The sequence below is a fragment of the Maniola jurtina genome, chromosome 16 (assembly GCF_905333055.1).
Source record: "Maniola jurtina chromosome 16, ilManJurt1.1, whole genome shotgun sequence".
Taxonomy (NCBI): Eukaryota; Metazoa; Arthropoda; class Insecta; order Lepidoptera; family Nymphalidae; genus Maniola; species Maniola jurtina.
The window spans coordinates 1115089-1141215 of NC_060044.1; the positions used below are offsets into that span (position 1 = coordinate 1115089).

The window sequence follows — 26127 nt, forward strand, 5'->3', positions numbered from 1 at the left end:
AGGTATATTCCTAAATTGCCCCTGACGGAAATAGAACCTGAGACCTCCAACTTATATTATGAGACCACAACGTCTAAAAAGTAGCTATAGGTAGGTAGGTACTCAAACTGTCGCATGTCTCCACACACTCTAAAGAGGTCGTTCAATGGAAGGGATAAATGGGCTGGGCCGGAATTATAGGCTTGAGTAGATAATCTTGTTCCGTTCGACTGACGTTGTCCGTAAAAACTTTTTTGGGTTTACTATCAACCCATCATAATATTATGGTTCCATCCGCCTCCCATTCGGGAGGTCGGGGGTTCGATCCCGGCCACGCACCTCTAACTTTTCATTTCATTTCATTTATTTATTTGCTTTTAATATATGTACATTTGATAGAGGGAGCCCTGTTTCCCACTATCAAATGGATGGGAGTGTGTGTTTAATATATGTACATTTGATAGTGGGAGCGTCGTGAGCCGGTGACGGGTTGATCATGATGATGATCCCTTGAAATAGGTTTTCTTTACAGAGACTACAGACGGAAAGGCAGGCAGGCAGACAGACAGGCAGGCAGGCAGACAGACAGACAGACAGCCAAACAGACACATAGACAGACAGACAGACAACGAAGTGATTCTGAAAAGGTTCCTTGTTCCCTTCTGATGTACGGACCCCTAAAAACTTGTATGTATTTTCAAATCACCTGGAGTAAATCGTGGTTAAAAAACCAGTTTCAATATTTTACGAAGTAAATAAGTACTAGCTTTAAGTAAAATATGTCCCAAAGCTTAGCCGAAGCCCCTAAAATATGTCCCAACACACTCTCGAGTCAGTGAGAGGTCGACTTAATGGAGAGTGTGAGAGTGGATCCGCTTGAGTTAAGAGCTCTAGGTACCTAGTAGGTAATCTTGTCCCCTACAGATAACTATTATTTATTTTTTAATACAGTTGCTCAAAAAGTGGCGTATTGCAGGGACGTATAGCGTTCGGGATGTGGGCTATTACATACTCGTGCTTTTTCTTTACCTTTCCCGCACTCGTGCTTTTTCTTTCCCAACTGTCAAAATATTAAAAAGAAAAACCAACCATGAAGTTTTTACTAAAAAAATTCATAGAAGTTTTTATGATTCATGCAAATACCTATTTCTAATAAGAAGCTACTAATTTGTTTCAATATCAGATTTAATGATTTGATTGAATGAGTTTGGTTAGGTTTCATTTCATTTCATCTCATTAAATTTCATTTTCATTTCATATCAATAAAAAACTTCTACTGAAGACTTGGCTGTATGGGCATAGTTCCCTTTGCCTACCAGAATGGGTGAAGAAACAAAAAACACTGCTTAGATTCTACGGTTGGCGCCATTTTTCAGAAATTTTCTTTGCGAGTTTAGTTGTTGGTTGCCTAAAATGAGTAATTTCGACCCTAGTTTTTTATATCTATTAACAATAAAGTTGTTTTAAATTAAATTAAATTTAGTTAGTTGAGTTTATTGTGTTTTATTATTTTATTAAATTGCTTCATTTTTTCGCAACTGTATTAAAAATAGTCGTTCAGTACACGTGCGGAACCGTCATTGCAACTCATTCCGGCTGTCAACCCTCGCCTTCAGCTACGCCTCGGCTCGGGTAGACATTTGTCGGAACTCTTTGCAATGACAGATTTTCCGCACTTGTAATGAAATATACTATTGTAATAATATTTAGAACAGCGTTCGTAGAAATCTGATATCTTTTAATATTATAAATGCGAAAGTGTAACATTTTGATTTGAATCCGGTTGCTTAATTATTATAGGTACAAGGTGCAACCAGAACGTTAGCAAAAAAGGTTATTATTAAACTACTAAACACAATCCAATGCCAATAACCATTTGCCTTATCTTGTAGTTTTAATGATTTAGTATTTTCAAACCCGCAATGTATAGCGTGCAAAACTCGGTTTAATTTCCCACCTACGACGCGGCATTGATTCAGACTGACCTATTTACATAACGTTCGTTGAAATTCTAGCGTCAGTCAAATGTTTTATTTGCAATACAATATTGTGAACTTATAAAAAATACAGGATTTTTAAATTTTTATTTGTGGTTTTGGTTTTTATGTTGGTTTTGGTTTGTGGTTCTTATCAGTAATCATCAGTAGGTATTATCACTTGCCTTTGTTTTTGCTAGCGTTTTGATTACACCTTGTATATCGGATAGTAATGGGTTAGGCCTCATTCGCACGAGAGCTTTTTTAACGTCCGTTAAAAAAGCGTTCCAAATAGAACAAATGCATTCCCAAGTATCTGTTCACACGTCAATGCTTTTTTAACGCGCATTTTGTATGTTCAGCGCAACGCCGGGTTTGAACGCAACGCTTTTTTAACGCTCGTGCGAATTAGGGCAAAATTTCAGATAAACTTATAAAATAGCAGAAAATATTTGTATTTTCGTAGTTGTTATCTTTCAATCATTTTAAAAGCTGCATATTTCGCCCATTTCCAACGCAAGACCGACGCCATGCCTCGGTTATACCCCGTTATATTCCGTTATATCCAGTTATAGCTACATCTGGCGTGGCGAGTGGTTTCAAGAATTCAGTCGCCTTCTGTCGGGACCACTTTACGAATAAATTCATCCGTAATTGAGGGTTCTCTATAAAACGCGTTCCATTTGTGGAACCTTTTGTGAAGCTTTCATACAACCTTTCATATGCCGGTATAGTGGATATCTATAGAATAAAGATCTTCAAAATATTCAATTACCTAAGAAATTTTTAAAGGTATAAAAATTAAGAAAATATACCCTTAGTGGCACAGTGGTAACCGCCGTGGTTTTATAAGTGGGAGGTTCCGGGTTCGATTCCTACCAAAGACGATTTTGGATTTTATATTTTTTTAATTGTCTCTGGTCTGGTCTGGTGGGAGACTTCGGCCGTTACCACCTTACCGGCAAAGCCATGCCGCCAAGTGATTTAACGTTCCGGTACGGTGCCGTTTAGAAGCCAATCAAGGGTATGGCTTTAATGTAACTGCCATACCCCTTCCAATGTACTGAAAAAATCCAAAAAAACAGACTTCAATAACCGCAAACACTAAAAATCACAAAATAATTTAATTTATTACTGAATGAATATATTATATTATATACAAGTGTTAATGTTAAAAAATAATATATGTATACCTAAATAATGATTCCAACGAATTCAGAACCTCCTCCTTTTTTGAAGTCGGTTAAAAAGGAAAAGCTGACAGACTGATTATCAATTTTTAGATTAGTATTTCCTTGAAGTATGGGTAAAAAACACTAATGAAAATTATAAAAAATCTTTCTATTTCGTTCCAGGAAGAAGCTCAGCCGCCTCAGCAACAGCTCCCTGATCTCAACTCCAAGACGCCGGTTCAGGTCGGCGGCCTCCGCGGCGCGGTTCACGATCTTCCGAGCCAACAGAGCCGGCAAGCTCAGGGCCAAGTCCTTTGCCAAGAAAGAGAAGAAGGCTACGCAGACGCTGGCTATTGTTTTGGGTAAAGTAAAACATTATTTTTATTTATTTTATTTTACAAGGAAAACTTACAGCTTACAGGAACAAGTAAATATGAACAGAAGAAAATTAAAGCTAATGACAAGTTTTCACAGATAGATTACACATAAGAACAACAAATAATTCGACTGGGCGAAGAGAGATTGGAGGGAAAACGTAGTAAGATAAAAAAAAACAAAAACGAAAATTGAATCCGGTAAAAAGATTTATTTTAAAAAGATTCCGTATTTACATAGTATTACATGTAAAACATGTAGGTACTTACTAATGGTACGGAACCCTCTCAAGGCGCGGTGCTATACTCTCACATGACTGGCTTGTTATGCATAGTCAAAGTCAAAGTCAAAGTCAAAATCAAAATCATTTTATTCAAAGTAGGTACAATTGTACTCCTTTTGATAGTCGAAATTCTTAAACTTGTACGATATAGTGGTGATAATTAATTACGTTACTTAAAACTAAAGCTACGAGGGTTCCAAACGCGCCCAAGTCATATCGTATGTTACTATCATATCCGGGGAAAGTAAATTTGGGATGGTAATTAGTAATTACCTAAGTAATGCACGTGCACTCAGCATAGCTTTTAGCTTCAAAAAAGCTATGCTGATTAAGATTAGTGAGTGCATTATACATTAGATACCATTACCGACTTATCCTTGCTTTTTTCTTACTTTAACTGTAGGAATTTAAGTTTCTTATTATTTTTGTAAATAAAAAGACTTTAGATTAATAATAAACTTGGAGTGTATTCACTATGAAAAAATACAATTTTTTAAGATGACATTTGACACAATAGACAAGGTTGTCGTAGACAAGGTGCGTTCACTTTTTTTTTGCTCTGGCTTCCAACATCCTGTCCTGAACGCACACCCATAGCTGAGGAGCAGAAGGTATGCTTGGTGAGAGGCAGCCCTTTGGTTAGTACATCAGCGACCATTGCATCAGTGCCCTTGTAGTTGATGGTAACCTCGCCACTGGACACCTTTTCCCTTATGAAGTGGTACCTCACATCAATATGCTTGCTCCTGGAGTGATAAACATCATTACCTGAAAGTCTAATGGTGCTTTGATTATCACAATAAATTATAAGAGGTTGAATTGCTATGAAGGACCGCAATTCAGCATCCAACTGTTTGAGCCATAGGCCTTCTTGAATGGCTGAGGTCAATGACATGTATTCAGCCTCTGTCGATGACAATGCAACGGTTAGTTGTCTTTTTGAGTTCCAAGTAATCGCTGAACCCTGAAATAAGAAGACATAGCCGGTACAAGATCTTCTGTCTTCTGGGTTCGATGCCCAGTCTGCATCACAGTACCCAGTGATATAATCTTCTTTTGATTTAATGTAATTTAACTTCATGTTTATAGAGCCTTTCAAATATCGCATCACTCTTTTAAGTGCTATCCAGTGTTCTTTAGTAGGCTTATTATTGAAACGACTCAGTGTGTTCACAGCATAACTTATATCTGGTCTTGTACCTTGAGATAAATACAATAAGCACCCCACTGCTTCATGATAAGGTATATTAGTGAGTATTTCACTGTCATCCTTTGCAGGTATCAATTTTGAGCTTGTATCACATGGGGTATTCACTGGTTTGCAGTCCGACATGCCAAATCTTTGTAACATTTTTTCAATGTATAAGGACTGATCTAATTGTAATTTTTGTTTATCTCTATGAATCCTTAAACCAATGCAATGTTTAGCCTCACCTATATCCTTCATGCTGAACGTTTCAGTTAATTTACTTCTTATAAAATGTAGAGTTTCTTCACAATTATAAAAACATAGCAGGTCATCTACATATACTGCTATGTAAAATATATCATTATCTCTTTTTACCAAATAGTAAATGCAAGGATCCACTTTGCTTCTTAAAAGTCCAATATCAATCAACACATTATTCAATTTTTTGTTCCATTGCCTGCTGGCTTGCTTGAGTCCATAAATTGATTTAATTAAATGACATACTTTGTTACCTTCTTGTTCATACAGAGGTGGCTGACACATATAAATTTCCTCTTCTACATCACCTTGCAAAAAGGCTGTAACAGCATCCATTTGATGAATTTTTAGCTCATATTTAACAGCCAGGCTCATTAAATATCGGAGGGAGGAATAGCGAATAACCGGAGCAAATACTTCTTGATAATCTATGTTTTTCCTCTGTTTATAGCCTTTTATAACAAGCCTTGCTTTATATCTTGTTATTTCCCCATTTTCATTAGTTTTAGTTTTAAAAATCCACTTACATGGTATGGCTTTCTTTCCCACTGGAAGGTCCACAAGTGCCCATGTATTATTCTTTATTAAAGATTCATATTCAACGTCCATGGCATTCTTCCATTGTGCAGCCTGGTTGCTCTGCAATGCTTCTTCAGAACTTTGTGGATCACTATCTAAAACACTCATAGCCATTTCATTATTAAAACACATAAGTGATAAGGGGCTGTCATCATTCTGCTTTTGCCTGCGAGTCCGGACTGTTACACGACTCATGGATGGGATGGGTGATATGCTACTATCAGACGTACAGTCAGTAAAGTCAGGGTTGTACTCATCATCTTTGGAGTCATCATAGCTAGTGGATAAGTTGGGCTCTGCAGCTTCTGAGGCAGTTGAAGTGGACGGTAAGTTTGGAGATTCAGATGTAAGTATGATATCAACCTTATTATAATTCTTTTCAATAGGTTTTACAGTCTCAGATACCTTAGCCAAGCTTTCAATAAACACAACATCTCTACTCATTATCACACGCTTAGCTTTAGGATTATATAACCTGTAACCTTTAGTTGTATTGCTGTAGCCGACAAAGATCATTTCACTGGATTTTGAATCCCATTTCAACCTGCGCTCCTTCGGTATATGTACCATTGCCTTGCAACCAAAGACCCGTAAATGGCTAATATCTGGCTTAAATCCTGTCCATTTTTCATAGGGAGTTATGCCTGCAAGTGCACGAGACGGAGAGCGATTTGTTATGTATGCTGCAGTTAAGATTGCTTCTGCCCAGTACTCCTTCTGTAAACATGCGTTAAACAACATACATTTAGCCCTTTCTATAAGTGTTCTATTCATTCGTTCTGCTCTCCCATTTTGCTCTGGTGTATACGGATTACTAGTTTGATGAGTAATACCAGAGTCCTTCAGAAATTTTTCAAATGAACGATTGACATATTCCCTGCCATTATCGGACCGGAGTTTCTTAATAGATTTATTTAATTCATTTTCAACACTGTTTTTAAATTCTTGAAACTTTTCTAAGGCTTCGCTTTTGTTGGCTAAAGTATAAACAAACACTTTACCTGAATAATCATCGACAAAAGTTATGAAGTACCTGGCACCTCCCAGCGACAGTGTCTCCATCGGACCGCAAATGTCAGAATGGATCAGTTCTAGCAAATCATTTGCTCGGGAACCAACATGCTTGAAAGGTTGCCTGGTTTGCTTGCCTTGAAGGCACGGTGTACATAATACATCTTCTTTCTGCTTTGTCAAGTTAATACCAAGTGCACAGTCTTGTAATTTGTACAAGTCATTAAAATTCAAATGAGCCAATCTTTGATGCCAAAGAAAATTAGAATTATCTGTGACAGCAGAAAAACCTCTAGATTCACTTGTGTTGAGTTTATAAGTCCCATTAAAACAATTGGCTGTTGCAACAATTACTTCTTTGTTGTTCAAAATCCGGCAGCCATTATTAGAAAACTCAATTTTACAACCATTTTCAATTATTTTGCTCACTGATAATAAATTGGTTGCTAAATCAGGTACATAAAATACATTGTTTACCTTAATCTTGTTGGATGAACCATTAGTTCCCGGGATGGTTATAGTGGTACTTCCACACAATTCGACTTTGAGCACCTTGTCATCTGCTATACGTACATGAGATTGACTCGGCAAACATACATCTGATAGCCATTCCTTATGTTTGGTCATGTGTACCGATGCTCCGGAGTCTATGTACCAACTATGTTCATCATTGACTGAAACGGCTGAAAATGCAGCTACAAAACCACTGTTATTACTCTTATTTTCAGATTTTCTGTCCTTATTTCTACAAAATTTGCTAATATGACCAAATTTATTGCAATTATAGCACCGTGGACCCTTGGATTTGCCTTTATTACTATTGTTCTTAATATTCTGAGATTTAGAGGTATAAAATGCTGCAGATGATGATGGTTTTACATCTTGCAAAATTTTTGTTTTAACAGCATCAGCGGAGATAGCAATGCCTGAGCTTTCTAAGGCCATGAGCATAGGCTTATACGTGTCGGGTAGGCCCGCTAACAGAAGTGTGCCTAGCCATTCGTCATCGATTTTGAAATTAATGCTACGCAGCTTATGCGCAGTCGACATTATTTTATTGACATAATCTTCGATGCTGTTACTATTATCCAATGTAGTAGTTATAAGTGTTTTTAACAATCCAACTTTTCTCGTTAGGCCAGAATCACTAAAAGCTTTAGATAAATTGTCCCATACCTGCTTAGCGGACGTGCATTCTTCGATGTGCACGTAGTTTATGGGGTCGACGAGCAAAATTATTTTTGATCTTGCCTTTTTATCCTTTAATGGGTCCACTTGCTTGCCCGTGATACACTCCCAGAGTTCTTCATGTTCCAAGTAAGTTTGTACAGCGAACTTCCATGTCGAATAATTGTCTCTGCCGCTTAATTTCTCAATGCTAAATGAGTTATTACTTATCAACGACATTTCGAAAAATAATTACTTTGTGCCGTGTACAAAATCACGTTGGCAAAAATTTTTATCTTTTTTAATCTTTGGAATCTTTACACTTCGTGCTGAAAATAATATATATATACGCTTTGCTACCATGTAGGAATTTAAGTTTCTTATTATTTTTGTAAATAAAAAGACTTTAGATTAATAATAAACTTGGAGTGTATTCACTATGAAAAAATACAATTTTTTAAGATGACATTTGACACAATAGACAAGGTTGTCGTAGACAAGGTGCGTTCACTTTTTTTTTGCTCTGGCTTCCAACATTAACTACTCTATGAATCCAACGTCAAAACAAATGACGAAATTCCTGCCCCAAAAAATAATGAAATTTAAATCAAAGAAATCGAAAATATTAAAATTTTCTACATCCATGGTTCAAATAGGATGGCGGTTAACACTTTTTTAACCCCCGACCCAAAAAGAGGGTGTTATAGGTTTAAGACGTGTGTATGTGTATCTGTGGCATCGTAGCTCCTAAACTAATGAACCGATTCTAATTTAGTTTTTTTTTTGTTTGAAAGGTCGCTTGATCGAGACTGTTCTTAGCTATAACCCAAGAAAATCGGTTCAGCTGTTTGAAAGTTATCAGCTCTTTTTTAGTTACTGTAACCTTCACTTGTCGGGGGGTGTTACAAATTTTTAATTTACACTAGTTTTAATAAGTAATGCGCTTGCGCTTGCCTTGACAATCATACCAAGCAGGAGATGCAGCCTAAGGTGGAGCGCGCCTGCCCAGAAGGTGCCTATTCACTCTTCCTTTGAAGACGCCAATGTTATAGCTAGCGGGAAAAATGGAAGCCGGAACGGCATTTCACACTATAATTATCATTTTACGACGACTTACCACAGAACGGGATAAATAATAGCTTAAAATAAGCACAATAATTAAATTTGACTTAAAATTGAAGCTACTAGGTTTCCAAGCGCGCTCTGGTCTGAGAAGAGTCCACAACAAACTCAAATGGGTATATGTAATGTACATATCTCAACGCAAACTTTTAGAAAATTGTCTTATTAGCTTTTATATACTTAAATTAATATTAAACTTCTTTGTTCACAGGCGTTTTCCTTTTCTGCTGGGCACCGTTCTTCACCTGTTCAGTTCTGGACGCCATCTGTACCAAGTTCGGCTTCGACTATTCTCCAGGAGTCACCGTCTTCATCCTCACAACTTGGCTCGGATACATCAACTCATTCCTCAACCCTGTCATCTATACCATCTTCAACCCTGAGTTCAGAAAAGCATTTAGAAAAATTCTTCATTGTTCGTAGCGTTTGGACGTTTATATGGTCTATACTTAAACTACGCTTATTTAGCTAAACTGTATCAACTCCTTGGTAGTGACTAAATTACATCAACTCCTTAGTTGTTATTAATAACTACCCTCAAAACGTTGTAAGGATACATCAATTCATTCCTCAATCCTGTAATCTATACCATCTTCACTATTGTAAACATTTGGACTTTTATATGGTCTATACTTAGACAACGCTTACTTGGCAAGACTGTAACAACTTCTTGGTAGTGACTAAATTACATCAACCCACTCCTTAACTCTATAATATACACAATCTTCAACCCTGAGTTCATTAAAGCTTTTAGGAAAATTCTTTACTATTCGTAGCGTTTGGACTTTCATATTATGGTCTATACTTACGCTTGCTTGGCTAGACGGCATTCTTTAAACCAAAGTTAAGAAAAAAATTTACAAGATTTTTTTGCTGTGTTTAGCGTATGGACTTCCTGACTTAATTAGGTACAACAACTCCTTAGTTCTTAAATTATCCTTTTGATGGACGGATGGACAAAAAGTCCGACAGACGCCATAAAACTTTAATACGGGTATTTACTTTATTGGTTGTGTATTAATAATAATGTCTCCCTTAATTTATAAGATCAATATGTAAATATAGTATACTTAGTATAAATGTCTTGATTTGATGTTAGTTACAATAATATTGTAATACTTACGCTTACAATTTTTTTAACAATATAAATGTGTAAAATTAAGCTCAAAGTGTAAATATTATAAAGATTTTAATATTATGTACCTATCTAATAAATAATATCTATAAATGTTCTAATACGCTTATGATTTTTTTAACTTAATATGTAAATATACTTAAAACTATAACTACTTTTTTTTTATTCACTATAGGCAAGCGCTTGGCCACAATCACACCTGATGGAAAGTGTTGATGCGGTCTAAGATGGGACGCGTTTACCTAGAAGGTGCCTATTCACTCTACGGCAAAAATGTGTAAAATTAAGCTCAAAGCACTATGTAATATATGTAATTATAAATTCTAATACGTTTAATTTATTACCTATGTTACTCAGTAGTTTATGTACAAAATAATTTTAGGAGGCAAAGTGTTTTAGAAAATACTTTAGAAGTGCGATTGGAAAATTGTACCTATATATCAAAATATATTTGGAAAATAGATTAACTGTATTTAAATTCTAAATACAATCGAGAAACTGTTTCCGAGAAACCAAAAAAATTGCTGGCTTTTCTTATTAAAGTATTGAGAAGTATTTGTTTAAAAAAAATGGATTGGTTGTGTAAAAAAGTAGGTTTTGTTCAAAACTATATAAAGGTAATAACTTAGAATCACAGAGAACTTAAAGGTATAATAACTTAAAATCATATAAAAATAAGTTTCCGCTGTAAATAAATTGTACAAAAAAATTACAAAAGTGCGATTGATGTTGAAATAAACTGAGTATAAAATAAAATAACTAATTTTTTTCTTTATTGACAACCATTTTGTTATCCCAATTAAATTAAACTAGGGGAAGGAGCCTTGTAGGTAAGTAATTTTCCTATTAAAAACGTGGCCTTACTTAAAATAAACAAGTGTAAATTAAAAATTTATAACACCCCCGACAAGTGAAGGTTACAGTAACTAGAAAAGAGCTGACAACTTTCAAACGGCTGAAGCGATTTTCTTGGATTATAACTAAAATAGCTAAGAACACTCTCGGTCAAGCCACCTTTCAAACAACAAAAAACTAAATTAAAATCGGTTCATTAGTTTAGGAGCTACGATGCCACAGAGAGAAACACAGATACACAGATACACACGTCAAACGTATAACACTTTTTGGGTCGGGGGTCAAAAATAAAATAAAAAACAAAGGGTGTAACCTGAACGCTAGCAAAAACTTAGCGTTAATAATACACTACCTAAACACAATGCCAGTAACTTTAATAAATAAATTGCCTTATTTTGTACTTTTAGTGATTTAGTATTTTTCAAACGCGCAATGTATAGCGTGCAAAATTCGAGTCAATGCCCTACCTACGACGCGGCATTGACCTACTTACCCCGAGTGGCCTACTTACGCAACGTTCGTTGACCTCTAGCGTCAGTCAGATGTTTTATCCATACTACATAATACATATTATAAATGCGAAAGTGTGTCTGTCTGTCTGTCTGTCTGCTACGTTTTCACGGCCCAATCACTGAACCGATTTTAATGAAATTTGGTACAGACATGGGATACATCCCGGGGAAGGATATAGGCTACTTTTTGTCCCGGAAAATCAAAGGGTTCCCACGGGATTTTAAAAAAACCGAAATCCGACCGGGCGAAGCCGCGGGCATCCTCTAGTTTGCACTTTTAAAAAATACAGGAAATAATAGTGAACTTTAAAAAAATACAGGAACAGCTATATGTTTAAGTTAAGACACTAGAATCTACATAGTTACAAGTGGCACCGGGCACTTGACTTCGCTACGGTGCCGCGCCGTAGCACGACACGACACCACGGCGTAGCACGGCACGACATGTAGCGTAGCATACTGGCCGTAGCCGCTACGACGCCGTAGCGTAGCACTGAGGTTGTAGGTGTCTTAATTTTGGCTCAAAAGTCAAAACCTACTAGACTGCAATCGAAAACCGCATGAAAATTCATGTGGTTATCGTTACATAACATTTTACAGTTCACAGCCAGCACCTCAGAGACAAGAGATTTCTACTGCCCAAAAAAGAAGTATACCTAAATATGTTTTCAGGCTTAATTTATGTAAGTATGTATGTATGTGAATTTCTCTATTCCACCATAACTTTTAAATGCTAGAACAGATTTGAATTTATGGGGTATCATTAGAATTCTTCACTCATCCCGAGTGACACGGGCTAGAAAAAAATCACCGTGGCAATCGTGTCATTTTTTTTTTAATTATTACTGTTATTACTCTTTTCTTTATTGTCAGTAAAAAATTTGGGATTTCGATCCCACGTGAATGATGATCGATTCCAAAAGTCTGTCGAAAAGCGGAAATAGCCAACAAGCGTCATTTCCGAAGACAGATAGGTATACGTATACCTTCATTTCGGTAGGACTGACATTTTTTAGGGTTCCGTATCTCAAAAAGGAAAACGGAACCCTTATAGGATCACTTTGTTGTCTGTCTGTCTGTCCGTCTGTCGTGTATGTCAAGAAAACCTATAGGGTACTTCCCGTTGTCCTAAATTCATGAAAGGCAGGTAGGTAGATCTTATAGCACAAGTAAAGGAAAAAATCTGAAAGCCGTGAATTTGTGTTACATCATTAAAAAAAAATTAAAATGTGTTTCAATTTTCAAAGTAAGATGATACCAAGTGGGGTATCATATAAAAGAGCTTTATACCTGTATATTTTTTAACAGATTTTTATTTATTTTTATGCATAATAGTTTATAGTTTATCGTGCAAAATGTCGGAAAAATCACCCGAGTACGGGACCCTCGATGCGCGAGTCTGACTCGCACTTGGCCGGTTTTTATTTATAGTTTAAACTTTTTAAACAAATAAGTTTGCATACATAGGTATTTACTATATAACTACTTATCTACTACAAAATTCTAATCCCTAGCCCTATAGTCGTTGGTTCTGAATTTTTATCAGTCCCTGTAGGTACTTGCTGAAAAATTGGTTCGTTTGGGCGTTCGATGGAACAAAGCAAACCAATCAGTTCTATCCGATCAGCGAGTAACTCCCAACTAACAAACTATTCTTTTGTTCGTATTGTATTACTAGAGATAGGGATAGCTTTAGGCTACGGCCACACTTGCGCGTCATGAACACGAGATTGGGACGGGGCGATGAAATGGAACTTGTTGGTTGGTATGTGTGAAGGTACTGTATTGCGACGTTGATCTAACTCACAGAAAGTGAAACGAACGAACGGAGCGATGAAACGGAACTTGTTGGCTGGACAGCGCGTCAAGGTATATGTGTGAAACTGTGAACTACCTAATTGCGTAATGCGCGAAAAACGCGTCCGAAAGCAACTACTAAAAAAATAAGATTCCGACGAATTGAGAACCTCCTCCTTTTTTGGAAGTCGGTTAAAAATACCTACGAATTCAGAAAATTAAAATCATTTCCCGAATGAAAAGTTTTGGACTACTAACGCCATCTAGGGATAGGCTGAATCAATAGGATTGTAGGATTTAGGTTAATCTAATGAAAATGCAATGTATCATCAACTTTAGACTTTATTACACTTGATTAATAGGAATATGTACCTATAATAATAGGTACAATGCCAAAGAATGTAAATTATTATTCTGCTTCATCGCTGTACAATCGTCTCTATTTACTCAGCTACTAAACCTAACTATACAAACCCAAGTGTACACATATTTCCCGAATTTTCCGCAAGATGGCGGTGCTGACTATATAAATATATCATTCTAATAAGGTCTGTCTATAAACTTTCAATTTGTCACGCCCAAATATACCACAAAACTGTCCTCAACTTAATGATTACGCGATATTGTGAAATAGAATGTTATCTCCTATAATACTACTACTGTTTCCAATTCATCACATTCGATAAAGTTTTTCTGTTTATGTATTTTCTCTTCGTATTATTATTGCATCAAGAAAATGACATTTGGTGTTTCCAGTCATGTTTCAATTCTTCAATTAATTAATTCAGTATTGCCGTCTCCCTTCCGCGTCGACATTGATCGAGAGCGTTGAAAAAGAACAGAAATAGTAGGTCAGTTGTGCTTGAAGTGGAACATTCTTCGTATCAGCTGACAACCAAAGCAAAACAGTCGGTGCGCGACCATCTTGTCAAAACTGGAATCAACATACAACAAATGTATTTTAAAATGTCCTAAATCATGTAAGTAATGACTTAACGATAGTTTTGTATCAATTCAAGTGTAGTGCATAGGTGATTCCTGTTGTTTTCGACCCATTTGCTATATTGTTCGCTCAAAAATTCAAGTTTGTGGTGCGTCAAATGACGTCATGTGCATGATACACGTATCGCTGTGAGTCCGTGAGTATTTTCTTTTATTACTTTATTAATTTATTGGTTTGAGGACTTATTAGGGGTAGATTAGTGTCCGGCCGACGTTGGTTTCATTCATGATTCGTGGGGAAACTCTGTACGAAGTCGGGAGGAAGCTCCGTATTGTGTGAGAAATTGGCAGCCCATTATGCCCTTGAAAATTATGCAGCAAAAATCACATAGTCGCTAAGCAAATTGAGTGATTAACGTTGTGCCATCGCTCTCTATAATGGTTTCTATTCTGATCGGGGCTCTCAAACATGGTTATCAGTCAGGAATTCGCCAACAAACTCCGCCTGGCAACAAAACATCACGCACTATACTAAAAATGGAACGCTCTCGGCGCTAGAAAGTATTGTTTTGTATTAAACATTCAATATTGTGTTCCCAAACGGTGGTAATATGTGAAAATAACTGTGTACGTGTATAATCGGCGCTTAATTAATATTTCAAAAGTGGAACAGTGCTGCTTTTGGTTGTTATATCGTGCCAAATACTCTGGTTTACAAATCAGTTGCATCTATAAAATTTAATTACGAATAGGTACGAACTTGTTTTTTCTGATTTCGTATGAGCGTCATGATTAGGTACTTGTATCACGTAGAAGTATTATATACTATATATTATGTTATACTAGCATCATCTCCGTGGGCGTTAACAATTAAATAGGTACCTACCTATGTTAAGTGTTAACATACTCTAAGTAGGTAAGTAATTAGTGTAGGTTGGTGTGGTACCTACATATAATTTTAGTCGCCTATTTCGAATTTGTAGGTAGGTAGATTGAATCGTCTAATAAGTCAATCTACTACTAGCTAGACTGACAATGGGTGCCTATGGAGTTATAAAATGATGTAGCTGTATAGTTACTTTCTCACTTACTTAATTTTTTTTATTCATATCACTTTGACAATCTAATAACGTAGGTAACGTAAACGGTCTACGTAAAAACTACCTACTATTTTAAGCAAAAATTATTATGGTTTAACAATAAGTACTTAGTACTACTATATTTCGTTAGGCAGTTATCATTGATTGATAAACAAGAACTCGTTTATTAACAAAGCAATTAGGTAAAGTTGATAAAGCTATTTTTAAAGTTCTTTAGTAACTTGTTTTGCAACTGTTTATAATCTGTATCCATTATGACGGATATATTTTATTGGTCACGTGGGTTAAGGGGCATGAGACGGGCTTGCCCGCGAAATTCAAATTTAATTTGGTTTCTCGCAATTTGTAAACTAATACGACAAAGTAGGCTTGGTTAGTATTTTGTTTGCGACAATGGCAGTATCATCCTCACAGGTTTATTTAAAAATCTTTACTTGAAAGGGTCCAGTTTAAGAAATTAATTCTCGTATTGACTATTCTCACAAATTAGTCGATACTAGAATTAATTTCTTAAACTGGACCCTTTCAAGTAAAGATTTTTATATAAACCTGTGAGGATGATACTGCCATTGTCGCAAACAAAATACTTACCATAAGCCTACTTTGTCGTATTAGTTTATACATTGCGAAAAACCAAATTAAATTTGAATTTCGCGGGCAGGCCCGTCGCTTCCAACTTAAAATGGGGGATGATTTAACGCGATTGGGATATGGGAATATTTTACATCTGACGCTATCTGTATGTCAATCCCTACATACTATATATGTACCTAGGCATGTGCGCTTGGGATATGTAAACTCGGGTTCCGTACCTCAAAAGGAAAAAAGAAATTCTTTTAGGATCACTTCGTTGTCTGTCTGTCTGATGTGTCTGTATCACATTAACTTGCAGTGTTCTACATAAAAGTGTTAAGCACGTATATCTTGTATGATGGGTACGGAACCCTTACCGATTTACATTGTTAAAATATTGAATGAATAACTTTGAATAAGTACTCACGACAGAGTTTTTCAAATTACATTCTTTACACGTTATCAAATAGTTAACCTACTATCGCGTTTGTTTTAATTAAAAACCGATAAACTAAACTATATGGGGTATTAACTACCATTCAATTTAAACTATACTTTCAATAATATACCAAAAGGCCAATCGTTTAAAAAGGCTAGACAGTTTAGCATCAGGGGAAATACCAAAGTAGGTACCTACGTGACCTAGTAAACTAATGAAATCTGTTTGACCGCGCTGGCGCAGTGATAAACGCTGTGGTCTTATTAGTGGGAGGTCCCGGGTTCGATTCCCGGCAGGGGTTTGAAATTTAATATATAATATTGATAATACATACATTATAAAAAAGTTTCCACGGAATTTTCTAAAACCTAATTCCACGCGGACAAGTCGTAGGCACTGTCGAGTAGTATGAATAAACTCAATTTGTAGGCATTGAACTAATAATTTTGTAGGTGCCTCTTCTCATTCTTGTATGACGCACCAAAAGGCCAATCACGGGGCCAAATTAGCTTTTGATTATAACCAATCAGAGCGCTTCAATGACGGGGATTACCCGACTATGCCCGTTATCACTATAATATGACTAGCACGTCATTATCAGTGGATGACTGAATCAGACACTTGAACCACTGAAGAATTTAGTTTCTTATAATTAAGTAGGTATGTTATGTTTATATATATTGTGTATAGAATTACTTGAATACTAGTTAGGACTTAGGAGACAATTGCTACCTGGCAAATTTCATGGTGTTTAGGTCAACGAGAAGTAGTCCTTAAACCTATAGTTTTGATTCCCTTAAATTGACAGACACGACAGACAGACAACGAAGTGATCCTATAAGGGTTTCTTTTTTCCTTTTGAGGTACGGAACTCAAAAATGTGGGCATAATTGTGGGTTTCACACACATCCTTTTCTTTCGTGAGGAAAACCCGACATGGTTACGACCGACCACGGAGTAGCACAGTGGTTAGAAAAACCTTCGTCTGGTTAAGCCAACTTGTTTCACGACCTTCAAACTTCGATCATTGTATTCAAAACGTCAAAAACCTGTTCTCGGTCGTTGAATTGGTGTTTTCTAATTATAGTAGAATCGTACTGAATGTCGCTCATGTACGCTAATTACGATTTGCGGGCGTCTTGCGAAAAAATAAAAAAAAGCACTAACGTACTATGTACCTACATAATATGTATGTGTAATGCACAATTTTAATATGGGTACCTTCAAGTTAAGAGTGATTTAGCATCTTCTAGGCAAGCGTGCTCCATCTTAGCTATCATCACTTGCGAGCAGGTCTGATTGCAGCCAAGCGCTAGTCTATTTAAAAAAACCGGCCAAGTGCGAGTCAGACTCGCGCACTGAGGGTTCCGTACTCGGATATTTTTTCCAACATTTTGCACGATAAATCAAAAACAAAAAAGTACTCTATAGGTTTCTTGACAGACACGACGGACAGACATACAGAAAGACAGACAACCAAGTGATACGAAACCCTAAAAACGGGCATTGGTGAAACAATCTTGCTTTTATAATAATTTTCGTTCACAATTTAGAGGAGCTTGGCCAAATCTCATTACCAGTGCTACGGGGCAAAACTAAGTAACTATCAGGTAAATACCATGACCTGGGGCCAATAATAATATCATAAATAACAAGTTACTAACTATAAACATGCATATATCTATTCAATCAGTTACGAATAACTATGTTGGTGCCTACCTACCACACATTCGATAACCGTCTAACCAGTTTCCTCTACTGATAACAAAAAACAGGAAAAGCTTATTTTATTATGTACAAATTGTTATTTTTTAACCCCCGACCCAAAAAGAGGGGTGTTATAAGTTTGACGTGTGTCTAATCTGTGTATCTGTCTGTGGCATCGTAGCTCCTGAACTGATGAACTGATTTTAATATAGTTTTTTTTTTGTTTGAAAGGTGGCTTGATCGAGAGTGTTCTTAGCTATAATCCAAGAAAATCGGTTCAGCTGTTTGAAAGTTATCAGCTCTTTTCTACTTAATGTAACCTTCACTTGTCGGGGGTGGTGTCTAGAGGTGAGGGCACAAGACTGCGTGGAGTCAGGCCTCGGTGGTTAGACTGCAATACAAGTTAAAGCCATGTAAGGCTTTTTTTTTGCAATCTAGATAAAGTTATTGACTAAACATAAATTTCCAGGACGCCTTCGGTACCCTCTGTACCGAATTTCATATATAAATTAATTAAATAAACATAAATTCATATATAAATCTCGTGGGAGCTTCTTGATTTTCTGGGATTAAAAGTGGCCTACGTCCTTCCTCGGGATGTAAGCTAACTCTGTAATCAAAATCGGTGAAACTGTTAGGCCGTGAAAAGCCAGCGGACATACAGACAGACACACTTCGCATTTGTAATACTAGTATGGATAGTATGGATTATCTTATTCGACATAAACAATGAACTTGAAAAATCCTGCGCCTCAATGCACCCGCTGACGAAGTACACGGCGTGCCATCGACCCTGTTATCACGCCTTATCAAGCTATCACGTGATACGACTCACGTGGACTTGGCAAAGAAACCGATTTTAGATACCTAACTGCCAAACTGATATTGATGGCGTCCAAAATAAGGACTATCCTTGGCAAGGACAGACTGCGATTTGACATCATCATAAGCTAACCGGTCCAATACTGAGCACATTTGGAGAACTCTCTGGTTCGCTCACGATGTTTCCAGGAAAGTATAAACTGTTTGAAGGAAATTATATTTTTGCTACCGGCATCCTATTCCCGAAGCACCCTTACACGCGCGCATACAATGCAGAGGTCCATTTTCGGAGGTCAGAAGAAGATTCATGTCAGAGAAGGTTTTTTCAGAGGTTACAATAGGTACAAGTGTAAATTAAAAATTTATAACACCCCCGACAAGTGAAGGTTACAGTAACTAGAAAAGAGCTGATAACTTTCAAACGGCTGAACCGATTTTCTTGGATTATAGCTAAGAACACTTTCGATCAAGCCACCTTTCAAACAAAAAAAACTAAATTAAAATCGGTTCATTAGTTTAGGCGCTACGGTGCCACAGACAGATACACAGACACACAGATACACACGTCAAACTTATAACACCCCTCTTTTTGGGTCGGGGGTTAAAAACTTCTGAAAAGCTAGAGGTGCGTGCACGGGATAGAACCCCGGGCCCCTCGAATAGCAGGAGGGCCATCACCGCTTCTAATCGATAGGGATAAAATTGTAACTGGACGATTTCTGTGTACGCGTCTCTTCCAGTGTAATTCATAACGGGTTTCATTGTATTCAGAACATTTCACGAGGAATGTTTGTAAGTACGAATACTGAATAGGATTCTATTAGGTATAACACATTCATACAAATATTTTGTCTATGGAATAGGTAGGTGAAATGTTCCACCAACCGGTCGGCTCGGACGGTGCGTCCAGAAGCGCACGCGCAGTTTTCACTTTCGAGGGCCGTCGCCCCAGCAGCCTCGGCACACTTCGTCTTTCATTCAAGGCCGAACTGAGTGCCCGTACCGTCCCTCCTTACTGTAACACGGTTTATACGATTACGGAACCGATTTTAGGGTTCCTTATCCAAAGGGCAATAGCCGTAATTAAAGTTTTTTTATTTTTTGACGTGAAAACGTCTTATAATTCGATAGAGCCGGCTACACGCACGAAAAAACATGACTCATGCGGCGTTACCTCGCTCTGAGGCGTTCCATGTAAGGCTTGAAGTGCAAACGAGAGCGCGGAACGAGCGACAAAGAAGCACAATCGGCCTTTGTTGTCACGTTCAACTATCGTCCATAAACCGACTTTACAGACAACCAATTTTTTTTTGACAAAAATATTTTCCTGCAAAAATTACTTTACATGTTAAAAAATTGAAAAATATTTGTCGTATGCGTATTGTGATGTCATTGATCACCTTCCGTACAGCGTGACGTTAAAAATTTTGCAAAATATATATTTTTTTATCAAATTATTTTCTGTGATACTGAATTCTAGCCCCATAAACTACCACTAAACATCACATCAAGTACTTTTTTTTATTACAGTCCAAGACTATAATTTGTGACTTAACTTTGCAGTGTAAATAATTATGTAGTTTATTTAAATACTACCTGATGCCCGCTACTTCGTCTGCGTGGATTTAGTTTTTTTTAAATCCCGTGAAAACTCTTTGCTTTTTCGGGATAAAAAGTTGCCTATGTCAATTTACGGGACGCAAGCTACCTCTGTACCAAATTTCATATAAATCGTATAAACGGATAGACCTTTAAGAATCCCGTGTGAACGATAAAAAGATCTACGTCCATCCCCGGGATGTAAGCTAACTTTTTTCAATTTCATCACAATCGGTTAAACTGTTGGGCCTTGATTGGGCCGGGAAAAGTTAGAAGACGGACAGACAGACACATTTTCGCATTTATAATATTAAAAAAGTGTGGATTATCTTTCTTTAGATTACATGTTTACATGTTTAGAGCCTCAATAGCTCAACCGGTAAAGGAGTGGACTGAAAACCGAAAGGTCGACGGTTCAAACCCCGCCCGTTGCACTATTGTCGTACCTACTCCTAGCACAAGCCTGACGCTTAGTTGGAGAGGACAGGGGAATATTAGTCATTTAACATGGCTAATATTCTTTTAAAAAAAAATATGTTAGGTAATAGCTATATTAAAAGTAAAGTTTGCATTGAGGCACTTTAACTCTATTATTATTAACTAGCTGTGCCCGCGACTTCGTTCGCGTGGAATAGTGACTTTTCGCGCTTTATATAGCCACGGACGCTCAGGCGCGAGGCGCCGTGATTCTTTAAATTGACATAACTTTTTTATTTATGAACCGATTGACAAGAAATAAACACTAAATCCTAAGTGAAGCTTACTACAATATATTGGGGAAAACCGTATCTAAATCGAATAAGCCGTTTCTGAGATTAGCGTGCACAAACACACAGACAAACAGACAAAAAAAAAATTTACAATTTCGGGTTCGGCATCGATATAATAACAACCCCTGCTACTTTTTTTTTTATATATTTCCATTGTACAGACACCACTTTTCTACAATTTTATTATATGTATAGATATCGAGTGTGTTTCAAACTACCTTATGGTAAATGGTTGAAATGGCGGCCGTAATTTGATCACCTTTGTATTGGCGGCGACCTTGCAATGCCACGGCATCAGAATCGCGCAATGTCACAGTATTATCGGATACATTAAATAAAATCAAAGACGCTGACAAATATTTGGGCCAAGGGGGAATTTTACGGCCTAAAATTTTATTTTAATACTGCTAATAAGTAGAGATTTTTGCAACACTATATTGCAAAGATCCGGTTGGATTTCCTTAAAATCCTTTCTTGTTATAGGGGCTATCGAGAAAACTCGGCGGTTGTTAGGGTTCCGTACCTCAATAGGAAAAACGGAACCCTTATAGGTAGGATCACTTTCTGTCTGTCTGTCTGTCTGTCAAGAAACCTATAGGGTACTTCCTGTTGACCTAGAATCATAAAATTTGGCAGGTAGGTAGGTCTTATAGCACGAGTACAGGGATAAATTTGAAAACCGCGAATTTGTGGTTACATCATTAAAAAAATTAAAATGTGTTTTAATTTTCAAAGTAAGATAACTATACCAAGTGGGGTAACATATAAAATGGCTTTACCTGTACATTCTAAAACAGATTTTTATTTATTTTTATGTGTAATGGTTTTTGATTTATCGTGCAAAATGTTGGAAAAAATACCCGAGTACGGAACCCTCAGTGCACGAGCCAGACTCGCACTTGGCCGGTTTTTTTTTCAAAGATTTCCCGCGCATTTCTGGAACGAGCTGCAGGTCAAACCCACGCTCTTGTATCATTTACATAATTTTCGATTGTAATGCTCTTTTCAGGAGCATAATAATTTTAATAGAAACATTAAGATTGAGGTTAACCTCAGGTAGATCCTATGGCTAGAGGTAAATTGACCAAAACTGAATCGTATGCGACCGCCGTCAAGGTCACGCCAAGACGATGTCGATGCCAATTGCCAAGGTTGCTGGCGATGTGAAACCAGCCTGTTTGCGCACCGGTTGCCGAACAGGCGGGCAAAAACTCACGCCAGAAGGTCGTTCCGCTTTTGTTTTGTTTGTCCTGAACACATACACTCTGTTTAGTATTCACTAATGATCCGGCTCCACTATCGGATTCGGCAAATGATACGTGATATCGCGAATAGTGTGGCCGGCGGCAATCGTATCGTCCGGCACAATCGCGCTAACCCCAGGGAATTTGACTCATTCGTATTCAATTCGTATTCGTTTTTGTGAAAATGCGATTCAAAACGGCCGCCACACAAAACGTACGTACGCGTGTGCACTCATTCGTATTTGATAGATTTTGGACGTAAATATCGTATTTTTACGAAAACGAATACGAGTGAGTGCACAAACGTCCTAACGGTTGTTAACACAAGTATAGATTTTCAAAAATCCCACGGGAACTCATTGTTTTTCCGGGATAGCAATACGCACCACAAATCGTGATCAAGGCTTGTTCTATACCGGCATAGCTCCGAAATTCGTAATGATGACAAGCTAGTATTCTCAACTTTAATCCCTCCATCTCCTTCTTCCTTACAGATAATAAAGAATGCACGAGCAGGACGGCGACGGCGAGCCGGCGCACCACGCGCGTCGGCCCATGAACGCCTTCCTCATATTCTGCAAGCGACACCGCAGTGTCGTCCGCGACAAATACCCCAACTTGGAGAACAGGTGACTATCTGTCTCTCTCTTCGCCATAGAAACTGAACAATACGGCGGGCGGCGCTTAGAAGCAACCGGGACCTACAGTCCAGGTTTGGAAACTGTCCAATGCATCTTCCTAAACAGAAACAGCAGCGGGGGATGAGTATGATATCTTAGCGTAAGACGACTGCCCGAATACGAAGATACAGACTCATTCATAACAAAATATCGCGCTCACTCCGCTCGCGTTGTTATTTGAATGATACTAATATTTGGGGTATAATTTGTCCTTTCTTTTCATAAGCTGAAGGACCTCTTTGATGAAAATTCCTTATTGTCCTTTCAAAATGTAACAAAGTTTCAGAAGTAGTTTTGACTTTCTTGGCTGCAACTACATACTATCTTGACTACTACATACTACCTGTTGCTCATCTTTAGGACGAAAGATCGAGCTTGCTTCGCTCGCAATGTAAGCCCACGCCAGGTCAGACTCTATTACCCTTGCTTCTGTTAATTAAAAAAATGAGATTAATGATAATGAGCTATTGACCCGAAATACCCAAGTTTAAGCTACACAATAATATTACTTAAATATATGTAGATAAGAAATCTTAAGGTTGTCAAGAACCAGTTACCTAATTACAAAGTCATTAAATATGTAAAGATTCGGATACCTTTGAATAACTACTGTGTTTGAATCTAATAAGTAATGACATTCAAATCATGTAAACCTTTGTAAAACATTAGTTACTAAAAATAATACGCAACAATATTATTAAGTACATTGTCTTTTACAGATTAATAATTCCTTCGTCTATATAATCACTACCCATGTTATAATTGCGAAAGTGTCTGTTTTTCTGTTATTTTTCACGGCTCATTCGTTTTACCTAATTTGACGAAATACAGCAATAATTATATTTGCATCCCGAAAACGGATGTAGACTACATTTCATTCCAAAAAATCATAAGTCCCCACAGGATTTTAAAAAATTGAAATATGAATAATATCTATGGGTTCTTGTGATGTTTTGCTTTGTTAATAAAAATAAAATAATTGTCACTTGCAGATCTATAACCAAAATACTCGGCGAGTGGTGGGCCAACTTGGACAAGGAAGAGAAAGCTTGCTACACAGGTCTTGCTAAACAGGTAGCGTATTTGCATAATATTTATTTTAAACGTTATACGTTCCACACACGTTTTGACAATGCTGTTTTATTTTAGTACAAAGACGCATTCTTCAGCGCCAACCCCGACTTCAAATGGTACAAGTTGCCCGCACCGCCTCTACGCACACTCTCCTCTCGCCCGAGGGACGCGAGCGACAAACTTGACTCCTCCAACGAATACCACGAGAGCGAACTAGAAAAGACAAACAACAACTCTACCAAACACGATTACAACACAAAACTAATCGATGATGAAACCGAAGCTGATCCCAAACCTCTATCGATGTTCACACCGGGCAAACTGGCCGACGAAGCTCAAATGGGAAGCCTGAGCAGCCTCCTAGCTACCAAGACTGAAGTTCAAACTCCAAACCCTTACTACTCACCTCCCGCTTACAAATTCACCGCGATCTCAACCCCAATCGAATATAGATCTCATAGCCTCATACCGAAACCCAATAATGAACATAGCATAAACGAACTCCAGAACGCTCTCACGGAGACGACGAAAATGTTCGAGGAAGACTTCGACGAACAGTATCGTTACGGCGATCAGTTCACGAACCAAGATGTGATAGACCAAATAGTTGATAAGCGATATTCTAACGACGAAGGGTACCAGAGGAACTGGTCGGACGACGAGAGGAACAGGTCCGGGAGGTCGTGTAAAGGGAAAAGGTACCAGGAGTTCATGGCCGTCGGAGGACTGATAGTGAATAAGAGGCAGAGGAGAGATTGTCCCGAGCGGTTGTCGGACGAAGGATACAGCGCTTCGTGCAGCTGCGACCCTGGCTCCTCGCGCGAGGAATCGACGGTCACAGACGACTCCAAAATCGAATACGTCGACACGTCCGCCGAAATCGAAACAAAAATGGAGCAAATCGACTCCCCCGAACCAGACAATAATTCAAACAAAACATTCAAGGCTGCCGACTTCGACCTGGACGCTAAAATTAAAGCACTACCCTCCCTTAGCTTAGAGAAATTCCAGCAGAGAAAACGTGAAAACAAGCGGAAGAAAAAGACTCTCCACATAAAGCCGAAGGTGGTCGAACCGCCACAGATCATAAATTCCGTGCCACGACATATGATGGACGAGAGGCGAGAGATGGCTGAAAGTTGGAGGGAAACCGTGATAGGGAGCCAGAAGAGGAAACCGAGGAAGATTAGTATTACGAGGCTGGAAATCAACAGCATGATTTCGAGCACCGATATGAACGGCGGGCATAAGATCAGCCCAGAGATCAAAATAGCTACGGAAGCTCCCTGCACGGTTGTCCAAAGTATGGACATGTGCAGCAGCAATGTGGACATGCTAGCCCTGGCCACCTTAGCCGAAGTGGCGTCCAAAACGTCGCGCATAGAAGATATCAAGGAAACGACGGCCAAAGCGAGCGACGCTTCCACGGTATAAAATACCAACAACTAGCCTTAAAAACCAGATATTCCAAAAATTATTTACTTTATAATCAGATAATATTTATATATAGATATATAGATCTACTTTTACATTGTACGCATAAAGATTAATATGATTGTACACTTTTAATTGTAGTTTTTATAATAAAAAATTAGAGATAGAATTTATTTATATTAATAAATAATGATAGAGAAAACTATATATGTATACTTAGGTTGATTTTGATCGTGTAGCCTGCGATAATTTGCTTGTTAGGAATTTAAAAATAAAACTGGTGATAGATAGTTTACGCTATTAATAATTTTAAAAAAAAATATATCACAGGAA

At 37.6% G+C, this 26127-nt stretch overlaps 2 protein-coding genes across 2 annotated transcripts in view; both read left to right on the forward strand.

Annotated features, from left to right (window-relative positions):
* The window catches only part of LOC123873125 (dopamine D2-like receptor), a 159136-nt gene extending 149243 nt beyond the window's left edge, over positions 1-9893 (forward strand). The window contains exons 8-9 of the mRNA XM_045917836.1: positions 3311-3489; positions 9323-9893. Of these exons, the coding sequence (XP_045773792.1) occupies positions 3311-3489; positions 9323-9534 (391 nt within the window). The 3' untranslated portion in view covers positions 9535-9893. The remainder of the gene's footprint in view (positions 1-3310; positions 3490-9322) is intronic.
* A 4366-nt stretch (positions 9894-14259) lies between these two features.
* Positions 14260-25912, forward strand: LOC123873126. The gene is made up of 4 exons (XM_045917838.1): positions 14260-14390; positions 23101-23235; positions 24279-24360; positions 24436-25912. Exons 2-4 carry the CDS (start codon positions 23111-23113, stop codon positions 25792-25794), a joined length of 1566 nt encoding a protein of 521 aa, XP_045773794.1. The 5' UTR covers positions 14260-14390; positions 23101-23110; the 3' UTR covers positions 25795-25912.
* Positions 25913-26127: the final 215 nt, after the last annotated feature.

What these genes read in the sequence shown, in the direction of transcription:
- LOC123873126 (XM_045917838.1), top strand. Translation starts at nt 23,111, where the DNA reads ATGCACGAGCAGGACGGCGACGGCGAGCCGGCGCACCACGCGCGTCGG. An exon ending in TACCCCAACTTGGAGAACAG is followed by an intron (nt 23,236 to 24,278) that starts GTGACTATCTGT and finishes TGTCACTTGCAG; the next exon opens with ATCTATAACCAAAATACTCG. An exon ending in ACACAGGTCTTGCTAAACAG is followed by an intron (nt 24,361 to 24,435) that starts GTAGCGTATTTG and finishes GTTTTATTTTAG; the next exon opens with TACAAAGACGCATTCTTCAG.